Source organism: Chiloscyllium punctatum, chromosome 38, assembly GCF_047496795.1.
Source record: "Chiloscyllium punctatum isolate Juve2018m chromosome 38, sChiPun1.3, whole genome shotgun sequence".
In the NCBI taxonomy this organism is placed as follows: Eukaryota; Metazoa; Chordata; class Chondrichthyes; order Orectolobiformes; family Hemiscylliidae; genus Chiloscyllium; species Chiloscyllium punctatum.
Window position 1 is genome coordinate 13,362,865 of NC_092776.1, and position 17,230 is coordinate 13,380,094.

At 46.1% G+C, this 17,230-nt stretch overlaps 1 protein-coding gene across 2 annotated transcripts in view; it reads left to right on the top strand.

The window, feature by feature from the left end:
- abcc2 (ATP-binding cassette, sub-family C (CFTR/MRP), member 2) overlaps nt 1–17,230 on the top strand; it is a 76,770-nt gene that overhangs the window by 13,226 nt on the left and 46,314 nt on the right. For both annotated transcript variants that reach the window (XM_072557205.1, XM_072557204.1), the window contains 8 exons: nt 528–674; nt 3,068–3,205; nt 4,467–4,589; nt 5,375–5,430; nt 5,649–5,874; nt 10,257–10,435; nt 14,124–14,301; nt 15,403–15,657. In XM_072557205.1, coding sequence (XP_072413306.1) covers nt 528–674; nt 3,068–3,205; nt 4,467–4,589; nt 5,375–5,430; nt 5,649–5,874; nt 10,257–10,435; nt 14,124–14,301; nt 15,403–15,657 — 1,302 coding nt within the window. The remainder of the gene's footprint in view (nt 1–527; nt 675–3,067; nt 3,206–4,466; nt 4,590–5,374; nt 5,431–5,648; nt 5,875–10,256; nt 10,436–14,123; nt 14,302–15,402; nt 15,658–17,230) is intronic.

Sequence of the window (17,230 nt, forward strand, 5' to 3'; positions counted from 1 at the left end):
TTCAGCACTTCATTCTACATACATCTCCAAGCATCAACAAAACTCTCATGACATTGGATGGCGCTCAGCTTAATTATGGATTAAATCTCCCACTACTCCTTTAAGACTGACCTTAAAGCTCCCTGGATATTGTCCCCATCAAACACTCCCAGGACAGGTATAGAACAGGGTTAGATACCGAATAAAGCTCCATCTACACTGTCCCCATCAAACACTCCCAGGGAAGGTTCAGCATGGGGTGTGATACAGAGTAAAACTGTACCTACCCTGTCCCCAGAACACTCACTGCATGGGATTTCTGCACCGTCTCCTTGAAGCACTTGAAAGAATGTTCACTAAACTAGGCACCGTAATTCCTAAACTGCCTCTGGTTCTAGATGTGGCCAAGCCTCAGTGTCTTCACACCAGGACAAGGGGCTGGAGGGGGGTAAGTCACTGTAGCACCTGGCTCTGCAGCTCTCCACAACTGAGAGCAGAGATGTTTATATTTAAATGTTTCACGAATGTGTTCTTGACTCCTCCAATAGGCCCTCGCCTGCTTGCTGCTGCTGACCTCCGCCATCGGGTTGATTATCACATTGTTGGAAGACTACAGTGATTTCAGAGACCCCACACCTGAGACGCTGAACCCTCTGGTTCTGTATGTGAACCCTTCCATTTACGCAGCAACTTGGGTAAGAAGCATCTGGTGTTACATGTAATGTGTCTCAAAGACAGGGGAACAGCACCGACAGCTCCTCTTAAGGATACATCACAACTGGGTTTTCTCGCAAATTGGAAAACCCCGCCACTGTGAATCCTCAGTAATCTGCAGGAATTTCAGGCGGGATTATCAACTCTAGTCACAGAGTCATAGAGATGTCAGCATGGAAACACACCCTTTGGTCCACGCCGCCCAGATATCCTAAACTTATCTGGTCCCATTTGGCAGCATTTGGTCCATATCCCGACAAACCCTTCCTATTCATATACCCATCCAAATGCCTTTAAGTGTTGCAATTGTACCAGCCTCCACCACATCCTCTGGCAGCTCATTCCATACACGTACCATCTCTGCAAGAAAACGTTGCCCTTTCGGTCCCTTTTAAATCTTTCCCCTCTCACCCTAGACCTCTTGAGTTTTGGACTCCCCTACCCCAGGGAAAAGACCTTGTCTATTTATCCTATCGATGCCCCTCATGATTTTATAAACCTCTACAGGTCCCCCCTTGCCCTCCAACGCTCCAGGGAAAACAGCCCCAGCCTATTCTGCCTCTCCCTACAGCCCACCCCTCCAACCCTAGCTACATCCTTGTAAATCTTTTCTGAACCCTTTCAAGTTTTGTCAGGCTTAGTATCTGATGCACAACCTTCTGACTCTGAGCTGAGAGAGATGATTGCTCAGGTATAGCCTGCAATCTGCTGCACAGTCTCTCCAGGTCTGTCTGACCCATTTTTTGTCTTTTGAAACAGCGAGACAGAAGTGACTCAGAGAAGGTGCAGGGCAGGTTGACCAAGTTAGAACATAGAACAGCACAGCACAGTACTGGCCCTTCGGCCCTCGATGTTGTGCCAATCATTTATCCTACTCTAAGATCAAATTAACCTACATACCCTTCATTGTACTATCATCCATGTGGCTATACAAGAGTCGCTTAAATGTTCCTAGTGTCTCTGACTCTACGACCACCGCTGGCAGTGCATTCCACACACTCACCACTCTCTGTGTGAAGAACAGACCTCTGACATCTCCCCTAAACCTTAAAATTACATCCCCCTCATGATAGCATTTCTGCCCTGGGAAAAAGTCTCTGATTATCCACTCTATCTGTGCCTCTCATCATCTTGTACATCTCTATCAAGTCAACCTCTCATCCATCTCTGCTCCAATGAGAAAAGCCTTAGCGCCCTCAACCTTTCTTCATAAGACCCGCCCTCTAGTCCAGGCAGCTTCCTGGTAAATCTCCTCTGCACCCTGTGTAAAGCTTCCACACCCTTCCTATAATGAGGCGACCAGAACTGAAGGCAATATTCCAAGTGTGGTCTAACCACGGCTCTATAAAGCTGCAGCATAACCTCACGACTCTTAAATTTGAACCCCCTGCTAATGATATCGTGGCGCAAAGGGCCTGTTCTGTGCTGTACTTTTCTATGTTCTATGTTCTATGAAAGTTAACACACCAAACGCCTTCTTAACAACCCAGTTCGGTAACGTGGAGAGACTGGAGAACTTGGCATACAGTGGAGAAGGCTAACGTGAGCTTGAACGGAGATTTTCCAAATGATTAGGTCAATAAATGGAAACTGTCTCCACTGACAGGAGAGTGGACCACCTGGGGGAACAGCTTTAAGATAATTGGCAAAATTAATTGGGTGAGAGATTTTTTTTTAAGCACTGAATCTGATGGGATGTGGAATGTGCTGCCCGGGATGGTGGAAATTAAGTCAATAGTAACTTTGAAAGGGAAGTGGATAAGTACCGGGGTGGGAGAAACCCAGGGTTGGGGAAGGGCAGAGTGTGTCGGTCTAATTAGAGCAGTTTCAGAGGCATGGGAAATCCAACAGTCTCCTTCTGCGTGGGAATGTGAAATTAATGTAAAGTCGCCTTAGTCCCAAAGGACCCTGGGGCTGCTCTCTCTCACTGGATAGAGAGATGACTGATGGTGGTTGAAATCAACTAGGAGAGAGTGAGGACTGCAGATGCTGGAGACCAGACTCAAAAAGACTGGCGCTGGAAAAGCACAGCCGGTCAGGCAGAATCTGAGGAGGAGGAGAGACGACATTTCGAGTGTAAGGTCTTCATCAGGAATGATTCCTGATGAAGGGCTTATGTCTGAAACGTTGACTCTCCTGCTCTTTGGATGTTGCCTGACCGGCTGTGCTTTTCCAGCGCCAATCTTTTTGACATGGGTGGTGGTTAAACCTGGGGGTCACCACCCCTCAGTGAGGGGGGAGTTAGAGAGGGAAGGGTATCATTCTAATGAAGGCCCAGCCATTTTCTCTGAAGTTCTGTGGGTAAAGGGCTAGGGTGGACTCTATCAGCAGGACTGGGACTTCCTGTTCATTGACTCCTTTCTTCTTTTTATAGTTGATGGTGTTGCTCGTCCATGAGAGCAGAAAGCGAGCGAATGATCAGAACTCCCCTTATCTCTTCGTATTCTGGCTGCTGTCTGTTCTGTGTGGTGTCTTTACACTGCAGACTCTAATCAGACTGGCTATCAGAGAGGTATGACCATGGTTACTGTGGGAGGGTTGGGGGGGCTAGAGGGGAAGGGAGTGTGGCTGAAATGTGGGAAGGGGATTTCCACGTTTGGCAGTGGCAGAGGTTCATAACGTGGGCTGTGGTGAGACGACTGCCTCTGACAAGCTCACTGCCACTGCACCATCTGAGCTGCCGACCCAGTCACCTAACCAGCAGTCGATCAGGTCATTCCAGCCGACATGATAATAGGGGCCTCTGCATCATGGTTACCATTACTACGCTCCTAACTAGGAGAAGCCATAGGGCAGCTTTCGCATTCAAGAGAGAGATAGAGAGGGAAGACTGGTGTGCCTTAACCTGAGGGTCACCACACCTCAGGCGATGGGGGAGGTTGCAAGCCATTGAATCCTAACAGTATGGAAGCAGGCCATTCGGCCCATCGAGTTCACACTGACCCTCTGAAGGGCATCCCACCCAGACCCACCCCATCTTTTCCATGACTAATCCACGTTTCCTTCACAACCCCGGACACCATGGGACAATCCACCATAACCTGCGCAGCTTTGGATTGTGGGAGGAAATCGGAGCACTCGGGTGGGAGGGGGGGGGGGGGGGGGGGGGGGGGGGGGGGATACCCATGCAGACACAGGGAGAATGTGCAAACTCCACACAGAGTTGTCACCCGAGGGTGGAATCAAACCCAGCTCCTTGGTGCTGTGAGACAGCGGTGCTAACCACTGAGCCACCATGCAGCTTGCAAAGTAGAGTCCTTTATGGTTACTTCAGCTGGTGTGGGAATTGAGCCCACGCTATTGACATCATTGCAAACTAGCCAAGCAACCAACTGAGTTAACCAATCCCCTCCACTTGCAAACTGCAATGCGACTCTGTCTCAGTGACATATAAGAGCACGTGAAGTATTCCATCAGCAACATCTCTACCGCATTCTCCAAATTGATAGGAGCTGTCAAACAAACTCCAGTGTCCTTCTTGGAGCCAGCTCCATGATGTATTCAGGCAAATCTGCAGCAATCAACCTTGACAGACTGCACACCAAGTCTGGATCAGCAGAAAAACATCACTGCTGCCACATCCTGTCCTCTCAAGAAAGCAAATTCTGCGTTCCAGATGGAGGGGCCATCTACACTGTGTGCTCAGTGACATGGGGGTTGGGAAAGGGGCAGCTAACAGTGTTTGTGATGTGTGTGCTCTGCCGATGTTTCAATTCTCAGCGACAATGTTAACCTGCTGATTGTTTTCCCCTCCTGTCTCACCTCTCTTGTAGGGAAGCCCTCCTGATCTACCGCGTTTCTCATTGTTCTGCATCTCCTACTGTCTTCAGTGGATCTCCTTCATTGTCTCCTGCATTTCTGACGTATCTTCCGAAGTTAAAGCTGCTGCAAAGAAGGTCAGTTTTAAACTTTTCGTGTGAGGGAATTAGTGCTCTCGAAGTTTCCCATCACAGGGGCTAGACAGAGTAAAGCTACCTCTACTCTGTTAAACTGAAAGTAGAGTGTCCTCTATGTTGCTCCCATCAAACACTCTCTGAACAGGTACAGCACAGAGTGAGCTACAGAGTAAAGCTCACCCTACTCTTTTAACCAAAAGGTAAAACTGTTTTTATGCCTTTGTTCTGGAAGTAAAGCTCCCTGTACCCTGACCCGATCAAACACTTACAGGACAGGTACAGCATGAGTTAAGATGCAAAGTAAAGCTCCATCTACAGTATTCCCATCAAACACTCCCAGAACAGGTGTGTTAGACACACAATAAAGCTTACTCCATTTTTAAAAATTGAAAATAATGCTCTCTCTGCACTGTTCCCATCAAACACTCCCAGGACAGGTACAGCACAGGGTGAATAAATTAACCTCCATTTTTTAAAATTGTAAGTAAGACTTTCCCAACACTGTTGCCATCAAACACTACCGAGGACAAATACAGCATGGGGTTAGATACAGAGTAAAGTTCCCTGCACGCTACTGAGTTAATCCAGGTTGGCGAGTTGAAGAGGAACCGTGGATTAGCCAGATTTCCAATTTGTGACGAATTTCCACTGAACTCCTTGGTGGTGTAGAGATCCCACCTGACTGGTAATGTCAGTCTACATTCATTGGTTTGTGATGCCACGTGTTGAGAGTTGTCTTTAAGTTCAACTTCTGTCAAGTACAAATATTCTCTTCCTTTTTTCAGAATCCACAGTTATCTGCATCCTTCCTCAGTGAAATAACATTCCACTGGTTTTCCAGGTAAGGGAAACACTTCAAATTTTAGGTTCTGGGAATTTTTAGGAACACAAGACGATCACATTGTTACCAAAAGTTGTTGGGATTAAACATTGGTAGGGGACAGATTCAGCTGTATGTTTCTAAAGAGAATTGGTAAACACAGGAAATGCATCCTGACATTGGAGTTTTATCATGCTTTGAACTTTGCAGTACATTAATATGTTACCATCTACCAATAGCATGATGCTGAAGGGATACAGAAAACCCCTGGAGGCTAAACATCTGTGGGAGTTGAATGATGTTGATAAAACGCAAACGATTTGTACCAAGTTTGAGCGACACATGATGCAAGGCCTGAAGGAGGCTCAGAGGAAGATGGAAGGAAAGCGGAACAAGGAAATTCACAAAGAGACAGAACAGATGAATGGCTTTAGCAGGAGCACCAGTCAGGACATCCTAGTCATGGTAGGTAGCGTACAAGACCTCACCTTACATAGCGTGCAGTGTTACATTGTGCAACCATTTTGATCTCATGGGTGAAGACACATGTTTTCTTAAAGGTGCCAGGAATCAGGTGCAGTTGGGCGGCACGGTGGCTAAGTGGTTATCACTGCTGCCTCACAGTGTCAGAGACCCCGGTTCGATTCTGGCCTCAGGAACCTGTCTGGGTTGAATTTGCACATTCTCCCCGTGTCGGCGTGGGTTTCCTCCGGGTGCTCTGGTTTCCTCCCATAGTCCAAAGATGTGCGGGTTTGGTGAATTGGCCATGCTAAATTACTCATAGTGTTCAGGGATATGTAGTCTAAGTGCATTAGTCAGGGGTAAATGTAGAGTAATAGGGGAGGGAAATAGGTCTGGGTGGGTTGCTCTTCGAAGGATCGGTGTGGACTTGTTGGGCTGAAGGGCCTGTTTCCACACTGTGGGGATTGTATGTTGTGCCAATCACTTGTACTATAAGCAATTTGCAACAAGGCTTGCTTATTATGGGATGTTACTCACTTTTGTGAGATGACCTGACATAAGTCCGCTTTGTCACAGAATTGCTTTGGATGCGTCTTGAGAGCCAGTGTCCTCTAACTGGGACGATCTGCCTCTTGAATTGTATCGGACCCCGTGCGCTCAGTGGGTGGAGAATCCCCTATCAACACCAGAGGAAGTTGATGATGCTCTCACCTAGTTTAGCTGGTCAACTGAGGTGAGGAATGCACACTGGGGTACAATACCAAATATGTGGGTGCATCGGTGAGAGCAGGGCTCTCCTGTCAACCTTACCCCAGTTTAAAACCAGAGTGTGTGACTGGCAATGACTCAGTGTTACTTGTCCTATCACAGAGACCCCGTTTAGACCCTGTACTGCGGAGTGTAAGACTAAAGCAAATGGTTCTGGGATGCTCTCATTGATATGATAGATTGTAGCGAGAGAAACAACTGGTCTTTTGCAGGCTATACTGCAGTGCTCACCCTCCCACAGCCTTGCTTTCAATTTCAAATCCGTATTTGTCTCCCTGTTGGACCACTTCCACCATCAGTCTGTACATCTCACATCATAATCCATTGTATAAAATAAACCCCCTCATCTCCCCCTGGTTCATGTGGCAATTGACTGGAGTGTAGGAGGTTGAGAGGTGACCTGATAGGAGTTTATAAAATAATGAGAGGTATAGATAGAGTTGATGTTAGTTGTCTTTTCCCTGGGATGGGGGAGTTCAAGATGAAGGGCACATTTTTAAGATAAGAGGAGAGGGATTTAAAAACAACATAAGAGGCAAGTATTTTACACAGGGAATGTGTATGTGGAATGAGCTTCCTGATGAAGTGGTGGATGCAGGTACAAATACAACGTTTAAAAAACATTTAGATACATGAATAGAAAAGGGTCAGGAGCAGGTTGGTGGGACTGGTTGGGCTGAAGGGTCTCCTTCTCTGCTGTATGAATCTATGACGCTCTGATTTGGACTGTATCCTCTGGTTACCAACACTTCTTCAAGTGGAAACAAATTCTCCTTCTTTTACTTCATGAGAACCCTGTGTAATTTTGAAGATCTCTGATAACTCTCACCCTCACCTTCTGTGCCCAAAGGAGAACCATCTGAGTTTATCCTGTGACATAGACTGTGTTCATAAAGGTCTGTCTCATTTGAGTCTTCAGTGATCAATTGTTGAATTGAATTGAATTGAAAGAGCTTCATTGTTGCATGAGTACAGTGCAAAGCTGACAAGTCGCTATTTATGGTGCCATTTTAGATCCTAGTTTTAGAATTTTCCGCACAAGTTCTCAGGCAAAAAAACAATGACCAAAATGAAGAACTAAAAACTCCAGATCACAGGAATAAATTATAAAATAGAGAAGTAAAAAGTTCAGAATAACATTTCTTCTGACCCAGTCCATACTGGAATCTAGCCTCCAACCCACACTGGGCTTTGACTCCAGACCATTCCCAGGCCTCACCTCAAGGCCAGAAGACCCCTCTAGAATCACCTCAAGGCCAGGCGACCCTCTAGAATCACCTCGAGGCCAGGAGACCCCTCTAGAATCACCTTGAGGCCAGGAGACGCCTCTAGAATCACCTTGAGGGCAGGAGACCCCTCTAGAATCACCTTATGGGCAGGAGAACCCTCTGGAATCACATTGAGCATAAATTCAGAACTCCACACCTTATGAACTAAGCGCTGGAATAGGCCTTTCAGCCCTTTGAGCCTGTTCTAGCAGACAATATGATCATGGATTTGATCCAATTGACATGCCCGCCAGCCCCTGGTAACCTTTCACCCCCTTAGTTTGACAAGAACCTCCACCTTAAAGAGATTCAATCACTCAGCGTCCATCACCTTTACAGAAAGAGAGTTCAAAGACTCAACTGTCAGAGAGAAAGACGTTTTGCCTGTTCTCCGTCTTAAATGGGTGACCTGTGGTTTTTAACCAATGATCCGAAAATCCTGTGAATGCAGGACCTCTAAAATAAACACACGGTTCTGAAGAAGAGTCACACTGGACTGGAGACGTTATCTATTTTTCTCTCTCTCCATAAATACTGCCAGACCTGCTGAGTTTCTCCAGCAAACCTTGAGTTTGAACCCAAATAAACATCTTCTCCACTTTGGGAGTGCATCATAAGACAGCAGACATCTGTGGAGTTTATCCTCATGACCTGAGAAAAGAACGGAACCTTTTTGACTTCATGGAAATATCCAGACATCTCTTCCCTGCGATTGTACAGATCTCTTCCAATACTCGAGTCCTAATATAAAGACGCAAAGTTTGACCAAAGGCCCCTCCTAGAAAAAAAATCTGCTTTTAATTCTGCATTTCTGACCAGCCAATCAATGAAAGAAACAATCTGTCCTAAATGTGTCGGAACGAGAGCAAAACATTTTCCATAATATTATGTATACACCAGATTGACCTGGAGCTGTCTCACCATTCCTCTATGTACCCCAACATCCTGACTTGGAAATATATCACCGTTCTTTCACTGTCACTGAGTCAAAACCTTTGGAATTACCTTGAGAGATTGAGGTATGAGGAGAGGCTGAATAGGCTGGGGCTATTTTCCCTGGAGCGTCGGAGGCTGAGGGGTGACCTTACAGAGGTTTATAAAATCATGAGGGGCATGGATAGGGTAAATAGACCAGGTCTTTTCGCTGAGGTGACAGAACAAGAGGGCATAGGTTTAAAGTGAGAGGGGAAGGATTTAAAAGGGAACTAAGGGGCAACCTTTTCACACAGAGGGTGGAGCATGTATGGAATGAACTGCCAGTGGCTGGTACAATTACAACATTTAAAAGGCATTCAAATCGGTATATGAATAGGAAGGGTTTAGAGGGATATGGGCCAAATACTGGCAAGTGGGACTAGATTAATTTCGGAAATCTGGACGGGTTGGACTGAAGGGCCTGTTTCCGAGCTGTACAGCTCTATGACTTTATGGCTGTAATAACAGCCTGTGGGTCACCCTGAGGACTGGAGAGGTTAAAGGAGGCAGCTCACACACCCTATTTAGTTAGGGATGGACCCCACATCATATGGACAAAAGTAAGAAGAATACAAAGAGATAGCCTCCTCTCAGTGCTCTTCATCCAGCCCCATCACTGTGTACTTTCAATGTTTCTGTCCTTTCACAGCATGTGGGTATTTCTGGCTGGGCCAGCCTTTATTGCCCATCCCTATGGATCTGGGGAAGGGGGTGGGGGAGCTGCCTTCTTAAACAGCAACAGGGACAGCCTCAGTGCTGTCAGGGAGGAAGATTCAGGATTTGGACCCAGTGACACTGAAGGAATTGCAATGGATTTCCAGGTCAGGATGGTGGGGAACTGGCAGTGATGAGTGGCCATCTGTAGCCATTTCTATTGGCGACATCACATTACAGACGGAAGATAGAGAAGCTTGAACACTCAGACCAGCAGGTTCAGGAACAGCTTGTTATTAGACCGATGAATGGACTCACTAGCCTCGATAAACCATGTAACCTGCATGTCCCTGTCTAAGTCTTTTTGATCTGTGCATCCTTGTTTACTGTGATCTCCCAGTACTGCTCATAAACACAGCTATTCACTGTACTTCGTCACATGTGACAGTAAATCAATCAATCAATCAATCAGGCAAAACCTCATTTCATCATGAGTTTCAGGATTAGTGTATAAGCATCGATTCTGAATGGTTGTGTGGTTATGCTGAGTGAGCACACCGCCCAGATCCTCAGACGTATTCCTGAGGGAACCCATTGCTATTCTGCTTGGAAGCTCAGTACCTCTGTCTGTGAGGAGCACCAGACCTGCGGGTTGCGTTAACACCTTTGTGATTCTAAGTGCACCTTGAACTGTTTCTCTCTCTCTCTCTCTCTCTTTAGGAAGAAAAGACCAGGAAAGACAAAAAGAAAAAGCCTGAGAAACTGAAAGCCACACCAACAGTGCCTGTGGGGTGGCTGGTGCTGTCAATGCTTAAAAATTATCGACACATCCTCATCAAGGGAGTCATTTTTAAACTGCTCCATGACACACTAATGTTTGTCAATCCACAACTGCTAAAGTGAGTGATGTCGCACTGTGTTTACAGGTTTAGAACAGGGCATTCGGCCCAACAGCTCCATGCTGTTGTTAGTGCTTTATACAAACCTCCGCTCCCATCTCTCTCTATCTCACCCAATCCGCATATCCTTCCATTCTTGTGTTAATTCAGCTTTCTCTTCAACTAATCAGCACTGTTCACCCCTACGACTCCCTCTGTATTCTCACACTCTCTGGGTAAAGGGAGTGCTTCTGAATTCACTGTTCGTTTCATTTGTGGCTGTCTTCAAGCTCTGGGCTTCAGTTTCCCCTAAAAGCTGGTATCATCTTCTCTCCATCTCCCCTCTTCAGAACCTGCTTTTCTTTAAGAACCTGAATGTTGGCCTTTATCACAAGAGAGCAAGATGCCAAAAACGGGAAATTATAGAAAGACTGCTGGATGGCTCAGCCAATGGAACACGTTTTGAAGTGCTGTGCTACGGGAAACACAACTGTCAACTGGTGCAGAGCAAGATCCCACAAACAGCAATGTGATGATGACTAGATGCTCTATGATGGTGGTGGACAGAGATCTGCTCTGTTGTCTTTGTAATAATGCTATGGGACCATCCAGCCGAACAGGCAGATGGAAGCTTGGTTAAGCCCCCCTTTCAAACATGGCAACCCTGGCAATGCAGAGCCCCCTCAGTGCCAAACTGGAGGGTCAGTTTGGATTTTTGGTGCTGGAATCTGGGAGTAGGATTTGGCATTTGTGGACGTCTAACACCTTGGTCTCTCACTGTTTTCTCTAAACCTCTGTGTTTCGGCTCTTCTGTCGAGCCCAAACCTTATTACCTCCAGACTAGACAACTCCAAATGCTTTCCCGACTACATTCCATAAATATCCATGGATCCAAAAGGTCTGCTGTCCAATGACTGATTCATGACAAACCCCTTCAATCTGTCACCCCCATGCTCATTGACCACACCCCAGCTCTGGCCTGGGCAGCTGTTTTAATTTAAAATGATTTTAAACTTCATATCCTTGTTTACCCTTGCATGGCCCTCACCTTTTGATTCCAATCTCTCATCACCTCCAACCCACAGTTCTCTGAGATCTCTTCCAATTCTGGCCTCTTCTGCATCTCCCAATTGGACAAGATAATCAGAGGGTTAGATAGGGTGGACAGTGAGAGCCTTTTTCCTCAGATGGTGATGGCTAGCATGAGGGGACATAGATTTAAATTGAGGGGTGATGATGATATTGGACAGATGTCAGAGGTAGTTTCTTTACTCGGAGTGTAGTAGAGGTGTGGAATGCCCTGCCTGCAACAGTAATAGACTCGCCAACTTTAAGGACATTTAAATAGTCATTGGCTAAACATATGGATGAAAATGGAATAGTTTAGGTTGGATGGGCTTCAGACTGGTTCCACAGGTCGGCAGAACATCAAGGGCTGAAGGGCCTGTACTGTGCTGTAATGTTCTACGATCTATAAACACACCACAATCGGCACCTACGCCCACATGTTGAGTCTGTAGCTCTGGAATTACCTCCTTAAATCACTTTGTCTCTCTCTCTCTCTCTCTCTCTCTCCCCACTTCCATTAAGACTCTCCTAAAACCTCTCCTTCCTTGGCTGAGCTAGTGGTCTCCTGTTCCAACATCTCCTAATGTGACCCAAGTTTCTTCACTCTGGAGAGTGGTGAGCCTGTGGAATTCTCTGCCACACAAAGCAATCCAGGCCAAAATATTGGACATTTTCAAGAAGGAGTTAGTTATAGTTATGAAGTCATAGAGCTGTACAGCATGGAAACACATCCCTTCAGTCCAACTTGTCCATGCTGATCAGATATCCAAACCTAATCTAGTCTCATTTGCCAGCACTTGGCCCATATCCCTTTAAACCCTTCCTATTCATATACCCATCCTGATGCCTTTTAAATGCTGCAATTGTACCAGCCTCCACCACTTCCTCTGGCAGCTCATTCCATACACGTACCATCCTCTGCGTGAAAAAGTTGCCCCTAAGGTCCCTTTTATATCTTTCCCCCTCACCCTAAGCCTATGCCTCTAGTTCTGGACTCCCAACCCCAGGGAAAAGACTTTGTCTGTTTATCCTATCCATGCCCCTCATGATTTTATAAACCTCTGTAAGGTCATCTTCGACACTCCAGGAACTTAATTATAGAATCATAGGGTCACAGAGATGTACAGCATGGAAACAGACCCTTCAGTCCAACCTGTCCATGTCGACCAGATATCCCAACCTAATCTAGTCCCACTGCCAGCACTTGGCCCATATCCCTCCAAGCCCTTCCTATTCATATATCCATCCAAATGCCTCTTAAATGTTGCAATTGTATCAGCCTCCACCACTTCCTCTGGCAGCTCATTCCACACACATACCACCCTCTGTGTGAAAAAGCTGCCCCTTAGGTCTCTTTTATATCTTTTCCCTCTCACCCTAAACCTATGTCCTCTAGTTCCGGATTCCTCCACCCCAGGGAAGAGACTTTATCTATTTATCCTACCCATGCCCCTCATGATTTTATAAACCTCTATAAAGTCACCTCTCAGCCTCCGATGCTCCAGGGAAAACAGCCCCAGCCTGTTCAGCCTGGCAACATCCTTGTAAATCTTTTCTGAACCCTTTCAAATTTCATAACATCCTTCTGATAGGAAGGAGACCAGAATTGCATGCGATATTCCAACAGTGGCCTAACCAATGTCCTGTACAGCTGCAACGTGACCTCCCAACTCCCGTACTCAATACTCTGACCAATAAAGGAAAGCATACCCTACACCTTCTTCACTATCCTATCTACCTGTGACCCTACTTTCAAGGAGCTATGAACCTACACTCCAAGGTCTCCTTGTTGAGCAACACTCCCTGGGACCTTCCTGTTAAGTGTATACCTCTTAGGGCTAAAGGGATCAAAAGGTATGGAGAGAATGTGGGAACAGGGGATTGAATTAGATGATCAGCCATGATCATATTGAATGACAGAGCAGACTCAAAGGGCTGAATGGTCTACACATGTTCCTATTTTTCCATTTTTCTAAGTTTTATTTGATAGTCTCCTGTGGAAGGGACATTTCTTACATTAAAATTGGTGCTTAGCAATAGACAGGCAATTGTGTTTTGTTTTATTCTCTCCAGGCACTTGGCCATTGTTAGCTGAGCCAGGATTTATTATCTTCTTAAACTGCTGCAGTCCATGTGCTGCAGATACATACACAATGCTGTTAGAGAGGGAATTCCAGGATTTTGATCCAATGACACTCAAGGAATGTGGATATATTTTCAAGTCGGGATGGTGAGTGGCTAGGAGGGGAACTTGCAAGGGGTGGTGTTCCCATGTATCTGCTGCCCTTATCCTTCTGGATGGGAGTGGTTGTGGGTGTGGAAAGTACTGTCGAAGGATTTTTGGTGAATTTCTGCAGTGTATCTTGTAGATAGTGGACATAGCTGCTACTGATTGTCAGTGGTGGAGGGAGTGGATGCTTATGAATGGGGGCTGCTTTGTCCTGGATGGTGTCAAATGTCTTGAGTGTTGTTGGAGTTGCCCCCATTCAAGCAAGTGGGGAGTACTCCTGACTTGTGCCTTATAGATGGTGGACAGGCTTTGTGGGAGTCAGGAGGTGAATTACAGAACAATGCTTAGCGTTCCTCTTTCAGTTGCCAACTTTAAACCCCCATATTTTCTGTTCCTCTTTTTAATGTACAGGCTAATGGTTTCCTTTACTGAGGACATGTCGGTTTACCAGTGGATGGGGTATCTGTATGCCGTGCTGCTGTTTGTCGTTGCCTTGTTTCAGTCTCTCCTGTTGCAGCAGTATTTCCAGTGCTGCTTTCTGTTGGGGATGAGAGTGCGGACGGCAATCACAGCAGCTGTCTACAAGAAGGTATCGTACCTGAGAACGCTGGGATAGCGAACGGTAGAAATTGTGGGATTGAAATTTAAAGCCAGGATTTGAACGATCCAGAATTATTGGGATTGCAGGATGAGAGGGAGCACAGAGGGGTGGAGAGTTTTGAAAGCAAAGATGACGGTTTTACCGATAGAGGGCTAAAGGGATCAAAGTTTGTGGGGTGAAAGCAAGAACAGGGCACCGAGTTAGATAATCAGCCATGATCATAATGAATGGTGGAGCAGGCTGGAAGGGCAGAACCTTCTATGTTGCTACGAGACTGTAGATGGATTGGGAGCAGGTGAGCAGGGATGGGGGGAATGACAGATAACTGAGATGATCTGATTAAAGATTAAGACATCAGAGCAGATCAATGGGAAGCATTTCTTAGTAAGCCACTACCCTGTTCCCCCAATCCTTGAACAGGATCTACACACATCCAGGAGTACACTCTGGCCCTGACTTATACTGTTTGAAGCCCCTGTGGAATGTGATCTTCTCTCTGTCCAGAAACATGTCCAGTGTTGTTTGAAGGAATTCCACCAAACTAACCCCTCATCCTTTTCCGCAGCCTTCTTCATAGGTGAAGGGGATGTTATCGGGGCATGGGGGGGAGGGGAACAATTCCTGGTTTCCTCTGAAGCTGTTTCTGGGAATGTCACACCATCTCCGTAAATAGCCTGTTACCTGCTCGCCCCCAGAAAGCCTACATCGGAAATAACTCCACAGAGTCGGGTATCCCGTCACCAGGTCACCCTCTTATTTACACATGCACAGGACATGACACTGGCTCAGCAAGGACAGAGCCAGCTCCTAGAGTGAGCAGAACACCCCCCCCCCCCCACCACCCCCCACCCCCACCCGACACTCCTGTTTAAATCTGTCAGCCAGGGATCCCTGATTGGTCCCGGTTAACAGCCCCAGTCAGGGAACTCAGATTCTGGGACGTCCAATCACTCCATCAACCAGGGCCCAAATCGGCAATAATGTGATTGTGCTGGGAGAGGTCAAGGTGAGAAGAGGTATGGGTAGTAGGGGAGTGTAACTTCACACAATGTAAACATTGGAACTGTCCTTTCTCCCAATCTCCGACAGGCCCTGACAATATCCAACACAGCTCGCAAGGAATCGACGATGGGCGAGATTGTGAACTTGATGGCTGTGGATGCACAGAGATTCAACGATGTCACAAACTTCATCCATCTGCTGTGGTCGGCTCCTTTGCAGATTTTGGTGGGGGTTGTTTTCCTGTGGCAGGAGCTGGGGCCCTCGGTCTTGGCCGGTCTGGCAATCATGATCCTACTGATCCCCATCAATGGGGTACTGATGAGCAAAATAAAGGACCTACAGGTAATGAGATGCCAATTCTCAAAGCCATCTTTACCAAAGTTAGTCCAAAGGGTCTTGGAGAGGGTACAGAAGAATGGTCTATTACCAACAATAGCACATGGATGATTTTGATCACACTCCATTCCCCATCACCTCACAGTATCTTCTTTACTAGGCTTGGGACCAGCAGAGCTGCCTTACTTGCTGTTATTAACACCTACTCTTCATCTCTATCGCTCCTCTACTTTATTGTCTTTCGCTCTGAGCACTTACTCCTCCTCCGTCTTTGTCGACAGCATAAAAGCCATCATTTTTGCAGTCACTTCAGTTCAGAAGAAGGGTCACTGGACTCAAAATGTGAAATCTGTTTCTCTCTTCTCGTTTTCTGCCAGTGCTGCTGAGTTCCTCCAGCATCTTCTGTTCTTATTTCATATTTCTAGCAGTCACAGTATCTTGCTTTTATTACTAGGGAAATTGGGACTGTTTTCCTCAGAGCTGACAAGATTAAGTGAAGATTTACTTCACCTATACAAAGGCGGCCGTTGGATGGAAAAACCTCCCTGAATGTCTCCATCCCTCTGCTTCGCTCTTCTCCCTTAAACCAACCTCTTCAGCTGAGCTTTGGTCTCCCATCCCAGCCTCTTCTGGAGCTTGGTCTCAAATTTGATTGATAATCTTTCTGGGAAGCCCCTTGAACCATGTTAAAGGCATGACATAAATGCACAAGTTGCTGTTTGTGTCTTGTTGGAGGAATTGTGGAGAGAGAGTTTGGGATTCTTCTCCTCAGAGGGGAGAGGAGATTTATTTTAAAATTTTGATTGAGTAGATGAAGAGAAATGTCTTCACTGACCGGGGGAGTCAGTAACCTGACAACACATGTTTGAGAGGTAATGAGAGTTGTTTGAATCATGAGCAGTTCAGATAGGGAGAAAATGGTTCCACTGTCTGAAGGATCTGCTATAGGAAGGATATTAATAAACTGGAGAGGTTTCAGAAAAGATTTACAAGGATGCTACTGGGACTGGAAGGGTTTGAGCTATAAGGATAGCTGGGATGTTTTCCCTGGAGCGCAGGAGGTTGAGGGGTGACATTATAGAGATTTATAAAATCATGAAGGGCAGGTTAAGGTGAATAACAAAGAACTTTTTCCCTAGGGCAGGGGAAATCAAAACCAGAGGATATAATGTTAAGGTGAGAGGAGAAAGATTTAAAAGGGGCCTGAGGGGCACCATTTTCCCACAGAGGCTGGTGCGTGTATGGAATGAACTGCCAGTGGAAGTGACAGATGCAGGTACAGTTATAACATTTGGACATGTTCTTGAATAGGAAAGGTTTAGAGGGTTATAATAGAGGACTGATAGAGTGAAGAGCAGGTGTTAATAGTAGAGCAATTGAAATGAAGTGTACTTATTAATAGTAGAGGAGCAATTGAGATGAAGTGTAGGTGTTAGTAGCAGTAAACACAGGCAAACAGGACTAGTTTAGTTTGGGAAACTTTGTAGGCATGGACGAGTTGGACTGATGCATCTGTTTCTGTGATGTATGACTGTATGACTCTAAGGATCAACTGAGAGCACAGATTGAAGGTCATTGG